The following is a 21,021-nucleotide window of genomic DNA, read 5'->3' on the forward strand; positions in this document are numbered from 1 at the left end:
GCCTTCCACTGAGAGCCTTACAGCTATGTGGTATGTTCTAGTTCTTTTGAGTGGGGTCATAAAGCTGTTAAGCATGACACACCATAGCACTCAGCAGAAGCTGGGACTATGAGTTGCATAACCAATTAGTTTTATAGAAATGGGGTTTTTGAGTGTGACCTTTTAAATCTGTCTGCTCAATGCGTGTGTGGTTTGTGTGCTCTCCCACAGTCTGTGGGCAACAGGCCAGTCTAAGGTGGACGGCAGGGTGGGCCAGTCAATTCCAGTATTAAATGAACACCTTAGTATCTCAGCCATAGCAATGCTCCTGATATAGCTGTGCTGCTCAAAGTGTGGCCCAAGTTCTGGGAGCGTGGACATCACCTGGGAGCTTGACAGAAACACACAATGTTGAGACACATCCTAGGCCTACCGGAATCAAAGCCCAAACTTCAATCACTGGGCGATTTGTTTACACTGATCTAGTTTTTTGAAGAACAACTCCTTTTTCATTTTATCATATCAGAGGATACTACTCTTAAAGATGTTGTTTCTATTGGAAATGTCGGAAATTCTGTGAATTTGGTCCAGACTTAGCAGCCATGAAAATAAGACAGATATGCTTCAGCTCTCTAATGGCTCCCAACACATAAAACGGAGCACAACACCAGATATCAAGCCTGTAATTTATAGTAAAATATGCTTATAAAATAATTGAGCTATAGACAGTGCTGAAATGAACATGTACTCACTCCTTAAAACAGACTTTCTATAATAAACTTGGTGGATATCCTTAGTGCTGTCTACAGTGAGAATGCCAAGGATTACTAAAATCATGTTTATGAACTGCCCAGCTTGGGCGGATCTTTCTATGAGGTTTACTGAGGATCAGGGGATTAACCCCAGGTGGCTTATGGAAATCCAGGCACTTGGTCTCAGCATCGTGCATCTCACTGGCCTCAGCCCATTTAAAGGCAATAACAGCTGATTCGTTTCACCACTTCATGTTATAGCTTTTGTTTTTTCCACTGTTTCTTTAAAAAGGATTCTTAATAACCAAGCCATGAAATTATTACACAAATGCAAGGATATACTCATTCTTGACTTAAATTTCACTTTCTCCATCTAAGGCAGGTCCTCCTGGTCAAGATTCCCCTACCACTCTGAGCTTCTCAGATTAAATTATGTAATTACACTAGTTGTTAAATGTCTATAAGGTGAGGCCGGCACTGTGGTGTAGTGGGTAACGCCGCTGCCTATGGTGCCAGCATCCCATATGGGCACCGGTTCAAGTCCCGGCTGCTCCACTTCTGATCCAGCTCTCTGCTGCTGGCCTGAGAAAGCAGCAGAAGATGGTCCATGTCCTTGAGCCCCTGCACCTGTGTGGGAGAACTGGAGGAAGCTCCTGGCTTTGGATCAGCGCAGCTCCAACCTTTTTTTTTTTTTTTTTTAAAGATATATTCTATTTATTTAGATGCCAATCTTATTCCAAAAAAGGCTTATAAGGATATAGATAAAACAGTAATCTAAAAAAGATTAAAATTTTAAAATTAGACTAAGGAAAATAAAAACAGGAAGCTGGAACCAAGGCCATCTGGGGAGTGAACCAGCAGATGGAAGGCCTCTCTCTCTCTCTGCAACTCTGCCTTTCAAATAAATAAATAAATAAATCTTTTTTTAAAAAGTCTGTAAGTTGTCATAGAATATAAGCTTTATGGGAACAGAGATAAAATCTGTATCAATTACCATTTTATTCCAGACACTTTTAAACTTAGTATCTTGCCCAGATTAGATGCTAAAATGATTTCTGCAATACCAAATGAAGGGCCTACTGTAGAAATGCAGGTGAGAGTAAGACTTCCAAGAATACTTCCAGACCCTGAACAATGTGCTATCAGTCTAAAATGACAATGTAGAGAAGTATTTGTGCACCAGAGGGGAGAACATGAGCTGCAGAGATAGAAGACTTGAGCCTCTGTGTGGTCCTCTGTAAAATGAGTACCAGCTGTTCTGTGCACTGAGGGCAATGAATTTTCAGTCATTCATCTGTAAGAAGGCCAGGTTAACAGGGCTCCTCCTCTATCACTCTCATGATACATTTTAAAGAATGCCGCAATGTTCAAGAGTTGGCAGAGAGAAAAACACACACACATAACCAACCCACAGTGGTGAGAAAAACTATGTAGCTCAGACTTGACTTTGCCACCAGCTCAGAGAACTGGAACAATGGCAGGTTCCCAGCACAAGCTAGATAGCAGGGCTTCAACACAAATCTGTCCAATGAATGAATGATGAGAATCACACAGGAATGCCGAGAAGCGAAATGACCAGCATATGAGCCTGCACACTTACAAAGTCCCTTCCTCCTTCCCTACATCTCACAGGGTCCGTGGTCTCTGCTGGTTGTATAGCTGGAGACAAACAGATGGCTACATTAAAAAACAAAATACTCATGAGCACAATGAGATAAAAATTGCTCTTAAGGAAAAAAACCTTTACGTGTGCTCATTTATTTTGCCATTACACGTCATGGCATTTGCTTTTCCTCTGTACTTATTTAAGATACTCACTACCTAAACCATTAATTGTAGCACGCAGGAGAACAATTATTTGGAAAGCAACTGATCAAACACTCTTAGGGCAGCACACAGCCTAGTGGTTGGGCAGCTGGGGAAAGCCCATCATGGGGAGACAACTGTGAAAGCCGACCCTCTCCACTGGGGGAGCCAAGGGAAGTGCCTGATTTCTGAGCTCATTCGGTTTGAACAAGTACTATCTTGAAACACCTCAGTCCTTCATTCCTTTTTTGGGCAGCTCCTTTTGTGAAGCCTAATTAAAGACAGATATGAGAGAGGATAGCACTGGGGTCAATCTTAAACTTCAATAGAACTTAGTACTCAATTATCTCGTAAACATTTAAAAAGCACTCCTATACTCCATTTAAGGGCCTCGGCGACCACAGAACATGAAACGTGTGGGTAGACAGATCTCACAGCAGATCCTGGATTCTGCTTAAAGTAAAATCACACTTTATATTCTGTCAATTTATTCTCGATTTGTTTCTTCTTTCTGAAAATTCAACCACTGTCCAAAATTCCAGTACACCAATAAAACATTTAGGGTATTTAAGTCACAGTAACTAAAACAAGCACTAAAATTTTTTCCTTAAAATATTGGAAACTCTGAGTTCCTCTGACTTGGGTTTTGAAACACATACAGATGAAATTTAAAAGACAGCAAATGTTAAGCACTAAATTCTTATCTGTACAAGCACCCTTAATTTAGGATACTTCAGAGTCACAGAGAAAAAGAAACCTCTGTGTGTATCCAGATTGATTTCTTCAATTCAAGAGCCAAGTGCATCAGTTCATTTCACATGAGTGTGCGAGGAGAAAGAACTGCTCATTAGTACTTAAAATAATAACATGGCCTCTTTGTTCCCCCTCTTACTGATAACAAGCCCTAAATTTAACCTCATCTTGTCACAGCCTATAAAATGCTAATATATATCTATTTCACAACGGCTATTGTTCAACTTTTCAGGAACTGCCACTTCTGTGATGAAGTGACAAGACAACTGGAAGATGTGTACAGCAGCACAGAACTCAAATTCTTCCCGATGGAGAGTTAGATTCCAACACTGAACTGGTGACGTGTCTAAGTGTCTAATACTCTAGGTATTTGCAAGGGAAAGAGATGTCAAGGTGCCTAAAATGGTTTGCCTTATTAGGGGCACTTTCTTGACCAGAGGCACGGGGTGCTGGGGGGAGGTGATTACAGGGCTGGTGATGAGAATGACAGCCACATTCTTTCCTGTTACAAGGGCTGTGGGAGCAGCTGCAAAAGCTGGGCCATCAGCAGCCTGTGTGGCTTGTCAGTGAGCACCAGGCCCCATCCATGACTACAGATAGGCGAGAGATTAAGCAGGGTTTTCAAGATACTCAGACTGAGATACAGTCACCTGCCAAACTGGTCTTCTGGAAAACCAAGGTAATAATGCTCACACGTACACCTCTGCACACTAAATTTGGGGGACTGGGGGAGGGGAAACCTGGGGCTGTCAGCGTACGTGACGGTGAAAGAAATACCCCAAAATGTGCACCTCAGTGCCTATGGCATGACACCTAAACACAATTTTTAATATAATTTTCACTTAAAAATTCTTATAACTTTTATAGAATATATTGAAAACGAGGCAAAGCAAGGCTACTGCCATCAGTTTGATGTTCAGAATATAATCAGTGATATCAAGTGTAAGCCCCCCATGTCTTTATGTCACACAGGTACTGACTCCCCCCAGAGGGGAGCAGGCTCCGCAAGGCACCGAGTGAGCTTTCTTTGCTGGGTAAAGCTGAGCGACAGCTACTTCAAGTGAAAACAACCTCTCACTTAAGAGTTGCTAGTATATTCTGATGAATCTTCGCATAGTGAGCTCATCTGCATAGTCGATGTTTTGAAACTCTTTTCATTAAGCATTTCTATTAACAGAGAAAATTCAACCCCTTGCCGGCCACGAGCCAGTCCCTGAGTTGGTCCGTCAGCGGAAGGCAGCGCTGGAAAGCCTGCTGCTGAATAATGAAAAGTGCTAGCAGGCACACGGAGAATCTCACAGTGGTTTCAGGTTCAGACTGAAAAGGCGGGACGTGCTTTCTAGTTGAACACTCTGCCCACGTTCAGGCTTTTACACCACAAATCCATCGACTCCTCTCCTGCCTCTAGATTCTAAAGCGTAGTAGCTAGACCAGACTCCTACCAGTTAATGAAGTTTCATATTCTAAAACCATAACTTGGGTAATTTACCATGGCACACTACTGTTTGGTAACTAAACTCTTATCTCACAGCAACAGCATCTAATACGCTTCTCGGTTAGAAACTGGATTCTCCTTACACGATTAAAGTCATTTGGATTTCAGGCACTTGGCAAGCCCACAAGATCTATTTCAGAATGTGATTCGCTTACTGAAGTTGAGAACAGTTACACTGACTTTCTGGCAGGATTACACTCACTTCCTTCACATGAGAGGAGAAGGAGTAAAGGTAGTGATCCTGCTGCGATGGGAAAGTTACAACAAACAGGGAGTTCTGCTTGAACAGTCTCCTCCTCCTCTTAGAAAAGGCAGCGGCTTGAGTGTACAGCACTAGGACTTAGAAACCGTGCAGCTTCCATTCCTTACATGAAAGGAAATAGCAGGATATAAAAACATGTCAGACGAGCAAAGAAGCTTCATTCGGCCTTGACCACAGTGAACATTCAACATGTTATTTTCTCACTTAAAGTTGCCTGAAATAATCAGATACTGCCATTCAGTATGGTTCAGGCAGTCCTGCTGTTTTAAAGCGAGTAATGTCTTTCCATGGCGCAGCTTCTCAACCTCAGCAGGACTGACATTTGGGGCTGGATAACTCCTGGTTGTGGGCAGCCGTCCTGTGCACTGCAGGGTGTAGCAGCATCCCTGGCTACTCCCCAGAAGCCAGGAGCACACCGCCCCCTCGACTGAGACAAATGTCTTCAGAAGTTGTCAAATATCCCTTGCAGGGGCAAAAACTCCCCCTTGAGATTTGGGCTTAGAGTGTAAATTAACCAATCAGCACAGACAGACAGACTTACGCATTCTTATTTCAGTGACATTTCCAACAGTGGCTAATCCAAAAAAAAAAAACAAAATAGAATTCAATTCTATAAACAGCGACAAAAACCCAATTTCAGTTTTAAGTATCATGTGAAATGTTTTAAATTTCAATATCCTAATTTAGCTACTGACAAACTTTTAATCTTTTAATTAAAAAAGTTCAGTATTCTGATTTTTAACTTTATAACTAGGTACAGAAAATGACTCCTCCTATCTGCATCCAGGGCTGAATCTCAGGTCACTAAGATACTTCTGCTAATTCCAATAGATCTACTCCGTGTAGATCTCCTCTTGGACGAGGGGTGGGGTAGGGAGGCGGGGGAGAAAGCCCCTGGACTGCGCCTGCCTGTTTTTTGCCTCAGTGTCAGGTATCTGATGTGAGTCATCCCTAGAGTCCTTCTAGGTCTTCTTCCTGTCTGCCTGGTCTTTTCTTTATTCAAAAGGCCCATCAACCATATTTTATAAGAATTGCCTTTACATTACTAGTTTTATCTTGTGTTTTGTTTCTGATGTTACTTTTAAAAAATGGTTTATTACTTATTTCAGAGATTGGCCTAAAAGAGAAACATAGCTATTAATTCATTCTATCAAAATTCTCCAAAGGAGGATGGGCATTTGGCACAGTGGTTAAGATGCCAAAATCCCAGATTACAGTGTCTGAGTTCAAGTCCTGGCTTAGCTTCCTCCCAGCTTCCTGATAACATGCATTCTGGGAGACAGCAGGTGATGGCTCATGTACTTGGGTTCCTGCCATCCATGTGGGAGACCTGGATTAAGTTCCTGGCTTCTGGCTTCAGCCTGGCCTGGGCTGAGTATTGCAGGCATTTAGGGAGTGAACCACTGAATGGAAACTCTTGTTTCTCTGTGTCCCTCTGTCTTTCAAGTAAAATAAATGAAAAAAAAAAAAACAATTTAATTCTCCAAAGGATCTAAGGCCCTATATCATAGACAGTCCATATCACCTTTACATACATTTAGTTACAGATACACTCAAACACGATAGAAAATGGATGATGACTTTGTTAATGTTATATTTGGATTTGTAGATATCATTCTATCAGACATAAGCTTTAGATAAAATGAGAGTTTAGAAGCAAAGATTATTCACAGAAACTTTCCATCTTCTTTTTTTAATGTCTCCTTAGAGAATGAATGGAAACCAAATAATCAGGCTTATTTTTCAAGTTTCCATGGAGACAACTCTTAGCCCTCCTGTGGGCAATGGCTGTCAAGCCCTCTGGAGCTCAAGTTCACTCAGGTTTATGGACAGATGTTAAAGCTGTTGACCTGTCAGTATTATCTTACTTTTTTAATAACTGTGGTACATTTCTAATACTCGAATAAGAAAGCCTATTTAAAGGCAAGCGGGGCCGGCGCCGCGGCTCACTAGGCTAATCCTCCGCCTAGCGGCGCCGGCACACCGGGTTCTAGTCCCGGTCGGGGCGCCGGATTCTGTCCCGGTTGCCCCTCTTCCAGGCCAGCTCTCTGCTGTGGCCAGGGAGTGCAGTGGAGGATATCCCAAGTGCTTGGGCCCTGCACCCCATGGGAGACCAGGAGAAGCACCTGGCTCCTGCCATTGGATCAGCACGGTGCTAGGACCGCAGCGTGCCGGCCGCGGCGGCCATTGGAGGGTGAACCAACGGCAAAGGAAGACCTTTCTCTCTGTCTCTCTCTCTCACTGTCCACTCTGCCTGTCAAAAAAAAAAAAAAAAAAAAAAAAAAGGCAAGCGGATAAAACTGCTTAACCTCATGCATCTATGGGGAAAAACGGTACACACAGGCACACCAAGACACAGCAAGGATTTCCAAAAGGAGCACAACTTAAAACGTGCTACATCTCATGTGTCTTCTAGGCACAAGACACCACAGCAATTACGGCTCGGGGAAGAGACGCCCCTACAAGGGAGGAACAACTTATCAGATGTGAAGGCTGCAGATACATACCATCAAAACTGCCTTGCTCAGAAGCAACGTGCAACAGCTGATTATAGGTTTCCACTGAAGGCTGATAAACAAAGACCCCGGAGTTGAAGCAGTCAGGCCAGCCTGGGTCTGGTGCAGCCGACAGCTCTTCTCTCTCAAAAAGATCATCAATATTTGCCAGGACCTGATTCAAAGCGGGAGGAGAAACATTACAGAAATGTTTTGGGGTGGCCTATCCTTCTGAAGTGCTCCCAGTGTGATCCAAAACAGAGGATGATGACAGCTAAGGCAGCCAGGGCCCCACTGTCCGTCATCCCCCAACACCTTTCACAACGGTAGTGGTTTTATCTGAACTTGACTCTCAAGTCTTGCCAGCATTCCTCAGATGCCTAGCAAGTCTCGGCCTGTATATCCAGGACATCCTTGCAGCCCTGTGAGCCTCACTCACCAGAGTATCTGCATCCATGAACACGCATTTTGAATACTGAGTAAGGGACCAGCAGTGCAGTTTGGTCAGTGTGACACCCAACTCAGGCCTCTTCATTAAGGTGAGATGCGCAGAGTCGCCACTGTCCAAGATGTCCACGGTGATGACTTCATCAAAGACTATCTCTAAAGCCTTTCTGTCAAGACAAAACCCAGAAAACGACACTCAGTGTCTTTTCAGAACAAGTGACCCACCCTTTCTGTCGCTTAGAACAACCTGTTTCCTTGGTCGGGCATATTCCCTGAAATCTGTCTTCATTTACTTGAGGGCAAATTCTGTTCATCTGCATGTGCAGCTAACTTTCCCAATAAATGTTTATGGTGAGGTTCAAGTGCTAGTCTTAAAAATTATTATAGACATTTTCTATTTTTTTAAAATCCCGGCACTGAATACTGGGCAGGTTGTAAAGATAGCTTGTAAAAATGTGACTGACACTTGGTCAAAGAGTTTCATCTTCGCAACAGCCTATATATTTGATGATGACATTTTATTGATTCTTGCAGACTGCTGCATTCCTTTACAAATGATGCTGAGTAACGTGTGCATAGGGTACTCGCAATGCAGCCTTTAACCAAACATGTTTGCTAACACAATTGACGGGGAACTGCCCATCGCTCAGTGTCCCAAAAGAAGGCAAAGGGCTGGGTTACCAGGTCACTATTTTTTTAAGATTCCAATTTAGTGTGCATTTATAATGTGCTTAGCACTCTACTGGGGCACAATGAGAGTCTCACTTTGCTATGTGAGGTATAATTCTCCATGCCCACAATTTAGGAAGCTTTATTTTGGAAAGCTCTTGAGGCGCTTCAGAGGGGTAGACTCAGGTAAGACACTAAACTGAGCACAAGGAAAAACATACGCTAAAAACATCATCCCTGGACGTTTAGAATGATGTCAGAGATGCAGAACAAATCTTTTATATTCTGCTTCCAAAGCTGTCCCAGAGCAGGTTCTAGTTAAACTGTAAACTCAGTCTGTTTGAAAAGAAATGGCCAGAGGCAAATAATAAATTCATGCTGGAGGGGGAAATTCAACTCTGATTTCTCATACACATCCTCACTGAGAGGTTACAGATCAGGACACATGCATTAGAAGGTGGCCTTTCTGGCATCTTCCTAAATCACCATTTTAGGAACAAGGTTGTTAGTGTGAAATATATATAAATATATATCCAGATATATATACATGGATACATACTGCCTACTTTTCAGAAGCCCTTGGCTTCTGCTTAAATTTTAAAAAAAGTCACAAAAAGGGCATTTTCAATTTCTAAGAGGGCTAGCAGCCCACAAAAATAAACATGACACAAAGCTGCTAGTGTGCCCAGATTTTTTTTAAAGTTAGTGAACTACACAATCAACAAGCTGCCTGTGCCCCTCAGGATGCCTTCTCTAACAAAACAGAAAGTCAGAAAGCCTCTGGGAAGATTTTAGTTGTATTATGTTGAAATAAAGATCTTTACACTCCAATGTCAACTGGCAATGAAGGAAGGGACTGCTTCTCTTTCAAAGTCACCAGAGGGTTTCCTGGCTTCAAACAGGACTGGGCACCCCTGCTGCATTTGGGAGAGGACTACAAGTGAGCAGTGACTACATAAAGGTGCGTGTTCATCATCTAGACAGCACTTGGCCAAGTTGAATGCAGCGTCTTCCTTCTACTACTCCTTGGACTCAGGATGGGTGTGGGTCAGAACGCCGCCTCCCACAGGGAGCTAGGCTGGGATACCTCCCAAAAGCTGGGAGGAGGTTTCGGTCCCAGGAATCCTGCACTCAGCAGCTCTTGTCCTTCTCTACCCATTGCTCAACTCCTGCACAGGGTGTGACTCAATGCCCACCAAGGCCAGAGATGGGGAAGGAGGATGACAGAGCCCTGGGGTGGGTGGATAGACACACGGGCCACGAGGTTCTCACCTCATGGTGTCTGAGACCTGTGGGGTGGTGAGCACGGCCAGCCTTCGGGAGGTCCTATGCTGTTTCAGGGATGAGCCCAGGACCAGGGCACCCTTGGCGTAGGCATCGTTTGTGGTCAGTGTCACAAAGGCCTGATCTTAATACAAAGAAAAAGAAAAACCACGCTCATTACAGTATCTAACTTGGAAAAAGCATTTTCCCCAGGACCCTGTTCAAACAACAATTCGGCAAAATCAGCAACTCTCAGACCACTTGCTCTATTAAGGAAGCAACTGCTTTTTTTTGGTGGGGAAACCCCAGCAGCTGCTTCAAGAATGCTTAAAGACCCTTGCTTCCCAGGACTGTCTGGCAACCTTTGAGAGGCTTACGGAGCCATGAAAATTGCTAAACTGGCAGACTAAACAGCTCAACACCCAGAGGGTGAACTTCAGGCAATCAGCGGTGGTGAGAAGAGAACAAGAGCGAATTTCCCTTTTCTTCTGCAAGGGTCTATCTTCAGGCAGGCACAAACCCAACTGTCAACCTCAGCTGAGTCTGAGAGTAGAGGCCACATTCTTCATTCTGGGTCTTAGGATCATGCCACACTGCAGGCATTTTTATCTTTCTTTTAAAGATTTATTTACTTATTTGAAAGAGTGACATGGAGAGAGGGAGACAGACCTTCCATCCATTGGTTCACTCCCCAGGTGGCCACAACAGCCAGGGTAGGGCCAGGCCAGAGCCAGGAGCCTGGATTTCAGTTCTGAGCTCCTGCACAGGTAACAGTGGCACACTTAGGGCATCTGCTGCAGCTTCCCTGGCACATGAGCAGGGAGCTGGGTCAGCAGTGGAGCAGCTGGGACTCGAACTGGCACTCTGACATGGGATGCCGCGGTTATAGGCAGGCAGCTTAACCTGCTGCACCCCAACACACCAGCTCCATGGCTTTGCATACCGATTCTTCAACCTGGAGCAAATGTGCCCCGCCCATGTCCTCTGAGGAGTCCCTGGGAGTCTCTGTCTGGATACACTGCCCACAGAAGACACCTCTCCATGAGGCTGCTATCTAAATCGTGATCCATCACTGTCATATGGATTTAGAGACCACCCACAAATGCTAGCAAGTCTGCCTCCACTTTAGAGAAGGAGTAGCTACTACCCGCACCCAGGGCACCCTGCTCCCGCAGCCTTAAGCAATCACTTAGCTGCAGGAACCCAAGGCAAACACGTGGATCATTCCTCCCCCTGAACAATCCCCACCGCCAGCCCAACCTTTAACTTGTCTCTGGTCTTTCTTCCGGGACCGTTCTGGGCATGCTCCATGGCGGAGAATTTTTTTTTTTTTTTAACAGCAAGCTGGTGGGCATCCAAATGTATAGGATGACTGAGGAGCAGGCTCTGGCAGGGGTCACTTGGGGGCACTGTTGCCCAACCAGGGAGTTGGGACATGTTGCCATGGATTCTCCGTCTTGGGTTTCGTCATTCTCCCTTGCCCATTTTCCAACGTGGAGGCTGGCGGCAGGGGCAGTTCCATGGAGGAGCGGGAGAAGGTTGTGTGCTGCCGAGTGGGCCAGCGTATCCTGCAGGTGCGGGGCCTGAGAGCCATCTTCTCGCGTAGGACTGCCGCATCCTCTTATCGCTGAGCCCTCTTTCAGGACAGGCCGACTTCTAAGTTACAAAAAGACTGGCATGGCCCACTCTGGCGGGTCCCGGGCTTCCAAGCCCATCACACTGAGGAACCCTGGGAGCAGTGCCACCTGCCCCTTGTCAGGCTCACCCACCTCTGCCTGTGCCTGCTGCTCTAATCTTCCACCTGCCCTAAGGCAGTACCGTGTCAGTCAGTCTGCATCCAAAATACTTAATCTGGGCATTAGGAGTCCTGCTGTAACTTAAAGGTGGTCCAGCGTCCCGCAGGTCTTGGAGAAAGTTTAACAGCAGGATTCAAGGAAGCAAAATATGGGTGAATTCCTGGATTAAATAAGGGGCGGGACAAGTGCTCAAACGCTGAAGCACCCAGGCTACAACACCACACCTAGCAAACGACAGACCCACAACAGCTGGGTAGGAGCTCCACGTCCGCAAAGGCGACTGAGCTCCGTCACACCTGCAAAGATTGGCAGGCAGTTCAACTGCCATACCATCCCGGCAATCAGCCGCAACCACACGGAAGGGCCAGTTTCTTCCCAGCTTCCCGGTCCTCGCGGGGGGCAGATTCGCCAGCGGCCGCAGCGCCCTGCAACAAGTGAAGCTGAGGCCGGCGCCCTCCCACCCGCGGGGCCCGCCCCCGGGGACACTCGCCCGGCTGCCGGCTCCCCGCAGCCCGGCCCCAAAGGCCTAAAAATAGGCTCGGCGTGGCGGCCAGGGCCGGGGCGGGCGGCCGAGAAGCCGGGCCGAGGCCGCAGGGGTCCCGGCTCTGGGCGGCCCCTTGCCTGGGGGCTCCTGCCGGCTAGGCAGCGGACGCACCCCGCGCCCCCTCTGCGCCCCGGGGCTGCCGCCTGGCGCCCCCGGCTCCCCACCCCCACTCAGCCCCGCTGCAGCTGCTGGGCCGCCCGCCCTTCACGGCGAGAGCAGGAGGAAGGGCGAGGAGACGGAAGCCGGAGCAGGGTTTCGGCCCAGGGCCCCCGGCTCCGCCGCACTGCTCCGAGTCCTGCGCGCCGCGGCGCGGCGGTCCGCGGCAACTTTGCGGCGCTCGGGATCCTGTGGGAACTCGCCCGGGGCGGCGGCGGAGCGAGGAGCCGGGGACGGCGGCGGGGCCGAGCCCGCCGCGCGCGGGGCGGCGCGGCGCGTACCTGTCATGGTGCTGCCGGGGCGCGGGCGGCCGCTGCAGCCGCAGGTTAGTGGCTCGGAGAAGCCGGGTGCGGGGAGGGGAGCGCGGCCCGGGAGGAGGCGCGGCGGGAGCCCAGCGTCCGCCCCGAGCGCTCTTATAGCGGCCGTCACGTGGCCGCGCACGCTCCCCGCTGCTGCCTGCATCCTCCCGGCTGGCGCTGCCGGCGGGGGGCGGCGGCCGGCGGTTCCGCGGTCCGGGCCCGCGCCTCGGCCCGCACCTGCCTTGGGGCTGGGCGGCGGTTCGCGCCTCCCCGCACTCCTGCCAGGCCTCCCTGTCCCGGCTGAGCCTGAGACCCCAGGCGGAGTGTGGCCTCAGGCTTCCAGAGAAGTCAAGGGTTAGGGAGCTCTAACTCTCCAACCAACTGTTATCCAGTTAGCATAACTCCTCCGCTCCGCTTAATTCATTAAACATGAATTTTAATTCCCTTTTTTTCACCTCGAATTGCAAATCCGCCCATGGAATTGGTGTACCCAGAATAGTTTTGTGGCCTTGATGGAAAGATACGGCAAATACTCGGTGGGCACTATTTAGATTCTTGGAACTGTCTGTATCAGTTAAATATTTAAGTGCTTCATGTAATCCTTGTAATAACTCAGGTAACTGTTCTACGTTCGCTTTACAGATGAGGAAACTAAGGCACAGAAAAGTTAAATTGCTTTTCTAAGCCCGGATGTGAGTGAAGAAGGTGGGATCTGAATCCTGGCAGCGGGGCTGCAGAATTAGCCTTCCCACTGAGAAAGCCTTGTTTGTTCTTGGCACACTGGTGCTTCCAAAAGGTTAGTAAATATGGTAACTGTGGTTAGGTAATATACTTTTTTTGGTCAAACTGTTTCACAAATCTTGAAATGGTCCATTTGTCATGCTTCTAGGAAGTTGAGAAACACTTCTCTTAATGTGATCACACCCTTTGCTGCTTCCCAGCCCAAACACAGTGGAAAGCCTGCAAAAGATACTCAGTAAATGTGGGGTGATCCTACCAGGCTCCTGGAAGCCAGTCACGAAGTTGACAACATCAGTCAGTTCAAGAAATGAAATAGGTGCTTGAGAACAAGTGATTTATTTGCAAAGGTGGTGCTGCCCTCTCTCCTGCTCATAGACCCATTTGACTTTACAATACTGTAAAAGTGATATGCATTCAGTACAGACCATACTTTTTGAAATTTTGATCCACCAACCCCACACCACCCCTGCCCCGGGCTACAACTCTCTTACCATGCATGACAGCAGTGGCCAGTGCAGCTCCGGGTCAGCCATGCACTCATGAAAGTGACAACCGAGACTTGACAGTGTGTAGTGTTGCTAAGCTGGGATGTTAGTAGGTTGGGTGTGTGTTAAATGCATGTTTGACTTACAGTATTTGCAGCTTAGGATGGGTTTATCAAGACTGGAAACCCCATGGTAAGTTGATGTATGCCATTGTTTCCTTATGTGTGGGACTGGCATTCTTACAGGACAATCATTTGGGGGCACTGGTTGAAATGTAGATTTCAGGGCCTCAACCCAAACCTCCTGAGTTAGAAACTCAGGGTAGAACCCAGAATCATCATGTTAGATATCACCCTGCAGAGGCTTCTTCTGAGTGCTTCCCAGACCCCCTCTCTCCACCATGGCCTGGAGACCACTGAATTCCCAATTACAATAGGTACACCCAGAGTGAGGCTTCCATATTCCACCCAGGAACTCTCTTGCCACTAATAACTTCCACCTGAAGTGTGTCAGGCTGGGCTTCCCTCAGGGGCAAAAGAGCAAAGTGAGAAGGAAGAACCAGGGACAACTGGGAAAAAAAAATGGGAATACTTCCCTTGGGAACAAGCTCTCTCTGCTCTACCACCCCCAATATTTAAATAAAAGGGGTCCCCTTGGCCTTCTTTCCTGGGATGGATGTATATTTATGTAAAGAGAAACTTTACAGGGGCAGGCTTAAGTTGCAATAGTTAAGACACTGCTTGTGACACACACATTGCATATCAGAGTGCCTGGGTTTGAATCCTGTCTCCACTTCTAATTCCAGCTTCTACCTAATGTGCACTTGTGCAAGCAACAGGTTGTGGTTAAAGTATTTGGGTCCCTACATGCCCTTATGGAAGAACCAGACTGAGTTCTTGGCTCCTGGTTTTGGCCTGGCCTAGCCTTGGCTGTTGCAAGCATTTGGGGAGTGAACCAGTAGATGAAAAATATATTTCTATCTCTGTGTCTCTCTGCATTTCAAATAAATAACATTTAAAAAAATTTAAAACAGGAAGTTTATAGCTTTTATCACTCTGAATCAGATAGGGACATTTTGAGGTTTCTACAAGCTGCTCTTAAATGTTCTTAATCAAGGTTACTCATAATGACCCACCGCCTAATTCTCCTGAGGTTGCTCTGTGTGGAGTTTCAGTTGGATGTGAGAGCAAAGCCTCTCAAACTTTAATGTGCACACAAGTTGCTTGAGGATCTTATTAAAATGCAGATCCTGACTCAGTTTTTAGGGAGTGGATCTCCCAGGTGGTAACCAAGCTATAAGTGGTGTTATTTGGATGTTTTGGATTATAAGGCATTGAAGGCAATGGACAGATAGACACATGTTTGTGACTTTGGCTTGTGAACCTTATTTCTTGTGAAGTCTGAACTTGCAGAATTACTGAATCCTAACGGGAAAATTGAAGTGAAAAAAAAAAAAAAGTTGTACACTACATAAGTAGTACAAGCAGAAATATGCATAACAATTAACCTTTAAAAGCTGTGCTACACGTGTATAATTTGCATGGTTGGTCCAAAATTCATTTTGAATTGCCTTTGGAATGTGTTATGTAATGTTTTGGCAGGATGCTTACCTTCCTAATTATGGTTTTGTTTAAGATAATGTTGAAATCAGTTGGCCTCCCCTTGAGCACTTGCACTAATTGATGGTGGGACAACTGACCTGGAACTACATTCCAGAGCAGAGGATACCCTGCTGACCTGAGGTCCCAGCGTTTCCCATGGACAGCCCTGGAAATGGATGTGCCACATCTGGCCGGACGCACGGACTAACTAGTTCACCAACTGCTTAAAATGTTGTCCTTAATTAATGACATATAAAATCTGTACTCAGATTGTTGGCAATGATCACAGCTCTGTCCAATTCCATCAAAACTTTAGCTTCCAGATATAATATCCTTGGAGCCTGAAAGTAGTGCATTCTCCACTCAAGAACTGGAATCCAGATTCCATAAATTGCAGCAGCCTGGTGACTAGTTGTATTTCCTTAAAAAAAAAAAATCCTTATTGAGGTAATCCACATATGGTAAAATTCAACTGTTTTTGTTGAATCAAAGTATACAACTAAGTTTTTTTTAGTATATTCATAAAGTTGTACAACCATTGCCACTGTCTAATTTTATAACATTTTCATTACCCTCAAAAGAAGCTTAATATCCATGAGTAGTTAGTTTTAATTCTAGTCCCAGGCAGCTACTACTCTACTTTGTTTGTATCCATTTCTTTGCTGAGATTTGCCTAAATATGGTCTTTTGTAACTGGCTTCTTTCACTTAGCATAATGTTTTCAAGGTTCTCCCGTGTTAGACATCTGTTGATATTCTTTCGCCAAATAATATTTCATTATGGATATGTCATATTTTATTTACCTATCACAGATAAGCATATTGATGGACATTTGGGTAGTTTCTTGTTTGGGGCTGCGATAAGTGATGCTTCTATGAACATTTGTGTCCAACTTTTTATGTGGACATATGTTTTTGTTTCTCTTAGATATAAACTAAGAGTAGAATTGCTATATCATATGGTAACTCTGTTTAACATTTCAGGAAATGCCAGACTGTTTTCCAAATGTCTGCATCGTCTTTCATTCCCACCAGCAATGTATGGAGTTCCAATTTCTTCATTTCTTAGCCAACCCTTATTATGGTCTGTTAGATTGTAGCAATCCTAGTGGGTTTGAAGTGATACTATAATTTTGATTTGCATTTTCTAAATGACTTGTGATTTTGAGCTTCTTTTCATAATTACTTGTGTATCTTCTTAGGAGAAATGTCTATTCAAATGTTTTGCTCATCTTTTAAATTGAATTGTCTTTTTATAACTGAGTCGAGAAAGTTCTTTATATAATCTACATACAAATCCATTATCAGATATATGACTTGCAAAATATTTTCCAATTCTGTGTTGACTTTTTACCTTCTTGATGGTATCGTTTGCAGCACACAAGTTTTAAACTTTGAAATAGTCCAGTTTGTGAGAGCACTTCAAAGGCTTATCAAAAACTGGAATTAAAAGATAAGTTTATTTTGGTATAAAACAATCTTGAAATCTGGGCATAGTTTTTTTTCCCTTATTTTTTATTTCTCATAGTTTTTTTGTAATGTAGATTTTCCACAAACTTCAAAGTGTCTTAGTATTTTTCTTTTGCTCTTTATAGTTTTGATGTTATATCTAAGAAATCATTGCCTAACCAAAAGTCATCAATTTACCACTATATTTTCTAAGAGTTGTATACTTTTAGCTCTGAAGTTTAAGTCTACTGCCTATTTTGAGTGAATTTTTATTAAGTTTTGTAAGATATGAAGGCATCCAACTTCCTTCTTTTGCATGTGAATTTCAGTTGTCCCAGCCCCATTTGTGAAAATGAATGCTCTTTCCCCATTGAATTGTTTTGGCATCTTTGTAAAAAAAAAAAATCAATTGGCCATAAATGTGATTACATTCCACTTCTGGACTCAATTCTGTTCATCAATCCATATGTCTATCCTAATGCTAGTTTACCACTGATTTCTGTAGCTTTGTACTCATTGTGTATCTCTTATCTGAAATGCTTGGGGCTAGAAGTGTTTTGGGTTTTGGATTTTGGATTTTTTTCAGATTTTGGAATATTTTGGAATAATGAGATACACTGGGGGGAAGATCCAGTTGTAAACCCAGCATTCATTTATGTTTCATATGCCACTTGTGTAGATAGGCTGAAGGATTTCTATACTATTTTTGCCAACTTTGTGCATGAAACAAAGTTTGTATATACTAAACCATCAGAAAGTAAAGACACTGCCATCTCAGCCACTCCTGTGGTGGTTTGGCATCACTGTCATTCCTGACTGAATTTATCTGCTAAGGATAACCAATGAGTTTCTTGTACTCATTCATACATAAGTACTTCATAGTAAAAAATATGTCATAGCATTCATACAGTGAAAAAAATAAGGTGTTCAAGATGACTCAGCAGCAGGGTGTCATCACCAATCCCTCTGTTGTCAGCTGTTAAACAGCAACAAACAACAGCAAGCTTTCAGTGTTCGCCTATGATGGTGTGTGTTTTAACAAATTAGTTAATTTTATCTGAAATGCAGAGAGAAAGAGATAGATCTCCAGCCCCTACTTCACTCCCAACTGCCTGCAGCAGCTGGGACAGTGCCAGGGTGAGCCAGGAGCTGAGAATTCAATCCAGGCCTCCTCGGTGAGTGACAGGGACCCCACTACTTGAGCCATCAGCCAGCCTATTGAATATTAAAGTCCCTTCGATTTTCAGTTCATGATGATAGATCTTTGCATTGTTTCATGCCCAGAATAGCATTAAGTGGCATGGTGTTCACTGCAAAGCTGACAAATCAGCTTCTTGAAAACACAACTCAGACTTTCATTTTTAGTTCTAGGCATTGTTTTTCTGCTTTTCATTAGCTCCTGTTCATCACTTTCTACAAAGAGCTGCATCAGTTTATCTTTTGATTTCTGCAAGTCACATGTGGTGGTCATTCCAACGTCAGGCTCTTCTATAGGACATTTTGCACTACACCACTGTCTAGTTTTTCTAACAGCTTTACTTTCTGTGCTGTAGATAAACATAAATGCTTTCTCCTATTTTCTCCCACCTGAGTGGCTGTAACCCAATTACTTGAGCCACTACTGCTGCCTCCCAGGGTCTTAATTAGCAAGAAGGTGGAGTGGGGAGCCAGAGCCCGGTGTCAAACCCAAGCACTCTAATATGGTACTTGGGGCATCTTAGCATCTTAGCTACTTGGCCAAATACACACTCACTTTTTCTTAACCCTCTCCACCCATAGGCTCTCTGCAGAGTTTTTTTTTTTTTTTTTTTTTTTTTTTTTTTTTTTTTTTTGACATTTACAGCAATCTCTTCAGGGCCAGGCATTTATGCTAGCAGTTTAGATGCCCACATCTTACATCAGAGTCCCTGGGTTTGTGAGTATGCTTGTGAGAAGGGAATCTGGGCATATTCAGAAAAGACATTGTGTGAGAGGGCTGGGAATTTTTTTTCCCCCTTATAAATGCTGGATAAAACTGTGTATTGTGCATCTGTGTTGTGACTGTTAGCTGTCACATGAGGTCAGGTATGTTTTCCACTTGTGGTATCAAGTTGGTGCTCAAAAATTTTTGGACTTTTGGAGGGGGGCGGGATTTGTTTAGGATGCTCAACTTATGCTAAGTTTGAAATTGGAAAGGAGTCTTCTAGTTGTGATCTTGTTTTCAACACTGTCTAGGCTATTCTGGCGCCTCTTATTTCCAACTGAATTTTAGGGTTAGTTTAGTTTCTGCCATAAAGCAAGCCTGGATTTTGGTAAAGATTGCATTGAATTTGTAGGTCAGTTTGGGGAGTAGTGCCGACATAGCAACTTAAGTCTTCTGATCTGTGAACAAGGGATGCCTTTTCATTTACTGGGGTATTCTTTCATTTCTTTCAACAATGCTTTGTCATGCATTGCCTTATAAAACACATATCAAAACCCAAACACAGTGCGTCTATTAGCTGCATGCATACAGGCATAGCAGATCAGGCATAGCAGCTAATTTTTTTTTTTTTTTTATTTCTGAGAGATACTCAGAATTCGTACTCTTGACTAAAATCCAATTATCACTGAGCTTTATACATGAAGCCACATTCTCTTGACCCTTCCCAAGGCAGCTTTTACAAAATGCACTTTGGTATTGTTGTTGGCAACAGCTAAACTTACCTGATACCAAGCTTCCTTTATGTACTAATTTATTTAACCTTCCCAGACATCTAATGAGGCAGATATTCTCTGATCCCCACTTTAAGGGTGAGGCACAGGGCTCATCCAACATTCTACAACTAGTAATTTTTAGAGTGGAGATTTGAACCCAGCACCTTTAGTAAACTGTAGGTTATGCACTGCTCAAATGCTACAAAAGAGTATGTGCAAAGTGAAAAGTAACCCTGTGCTTCCCTAGTCACCATGTTCTCCTCCCCAGAGAGGCACTAAGCTCATGGCTTTCTCTATGGCTTCAAGAATGTCTATGCCAGGCAGTTTTCCCTTTTGGAGGATCTGTGGGAAAATCTTCACACTGTTTTTGCTATCAGAATAAATGTTGCATTTATTCAATACTTACTTTTTTCATTTTATAGATATTTGAGTCTTATAGCAATATCTATTTCTCCATTTTTTGGGCCACTTAGAAACTTATCAAAATTTGCAGTCATTTCTAGTAGTTATCATGTAGGCTGTCCATCCCGCATTTATCTGCCTTAACTTTTCCCCCATTTTTACCCTTGCTTGACTTATTTATATGTTGCTTGAGACCCTCTGGAAGTGGAAGAGAAATAGGGAATTAATTAGTAAATGATTAAATGATAAAAGGGTTTTAAGTGGGCATAGAACAAAGATGAAATTTCAGCTCAATTTGGGTGGCTCTGGAGGTTTTGTAATGATTTGTCAGTATAATGAAGATTTCATAAATTAGAGTGGCATGGGAATACCCCTCTATAATTAGTAAAAAATCCTAAAAACAAAGTAATTGCTTGATCGTTCAATCTTTTTTTTTTGAAAACTTTTTATTTAATAAATATAAATTTCAAAAGTACAACTTTTGGATTATAGTGGATTTTCCCCCCCATAACCACCCTCTCACCCACAAAACCATCCCATCTCTTACTCCCTCTCCCATTCCATTCTTCATTAAGATTAATTTTTGCTGGCGCCGTGGCTCACTAGGGTAATCCTCCGCCTTGCAGTGCCGGCACACCGGTTCTAGTCCTGGTCAGGGCACCGGATTCTGTCCCGATTGCCCCTCTTCCAGGCCAGCTCTCTGCTGTGGCCAGGGAGTGCAGTGGAGGATGGCCCAAGTCCTTGGACCCTGCACCCCATGGGAGACCAGGATAAGTACCTGGCTCCTGCCTTTGGATCAGCGCGTTGTGCCCGCCGCAGCGTGCCGTCCGTGGCGGCCATTGGAGGGTGAACCAACGGCAAAGGAAGACCTTTCTCTCTGTCTCTCACTGTCCACTCTGCCTGTCCAAAAAAAAAAAAAAAAAAGATTCATTTTTAGTTATCTTTATATACA

The 21,021-nt window shown here is 44.5% G+C and overlaps 1 protein-coding gene and 1 long non-coding RNA gene across 3 annotated transcripts in view; one reads left to right on the top strand and one right to left on the bottom strand.

The window, feature by feature from the left end:
• The window catches only part of GYG1 (glycogenin 1), a 35,268-nt gene extending 22,418 nt beyond the window's left edge, over positions 1–12,850 (bottom strand). Inside the window, 4 exon segments of one of the 2 annotated variants that reach the window (NM_001082241.1) lie at positions 7,555–7,717; positions 7,982–8,156; positions 9,931–10,066; positions 12,699–12,779. In NM_001082241.1, the coding sequence (NP_001075710.1) occupies positions 7,555–7,717; positions 7,982–8,156; positions 9,931–10,066; positions 12,699–12,705 (481 nt within the window). In that variant the 5' untranslated portion in view covers positions 12,706–12,779. 2 annotated transcript variants of the gene reach the window in all.
• A 525-nt stretch (positions 12,851–13,375) lies between these two features.
• LOC103350414 (uncharacterized) overlaps positions 13,376–21,021 on the top strand; it is a 259,649-nt gene continuing 252,003 nt past the window's right edge. The window contains exon 1 of the long non-coding RNA XR_011388156.1: positions 13,376–13,512. This is a non-coding gene — a long non-coding RNA (uncharacterized lncRNA). The remainder of the gene's footprint in view (positions 13,513–21,021) is intronic.

This window comes from Oryctolagus cuniculus, chromosome 4 (genome assembly GCF_964237555.1).
Source record: "Oryctolagus cuniculus chromosome 4, mOryCun1.1, whole genome shotgun sequence".
Lineage (NCBI taxonomy): Eukaryota > Metazoa > Chordata > Mammalia > Lagomorpha > Leporidae > Oryctolagus > Oryctolagus cuniculus.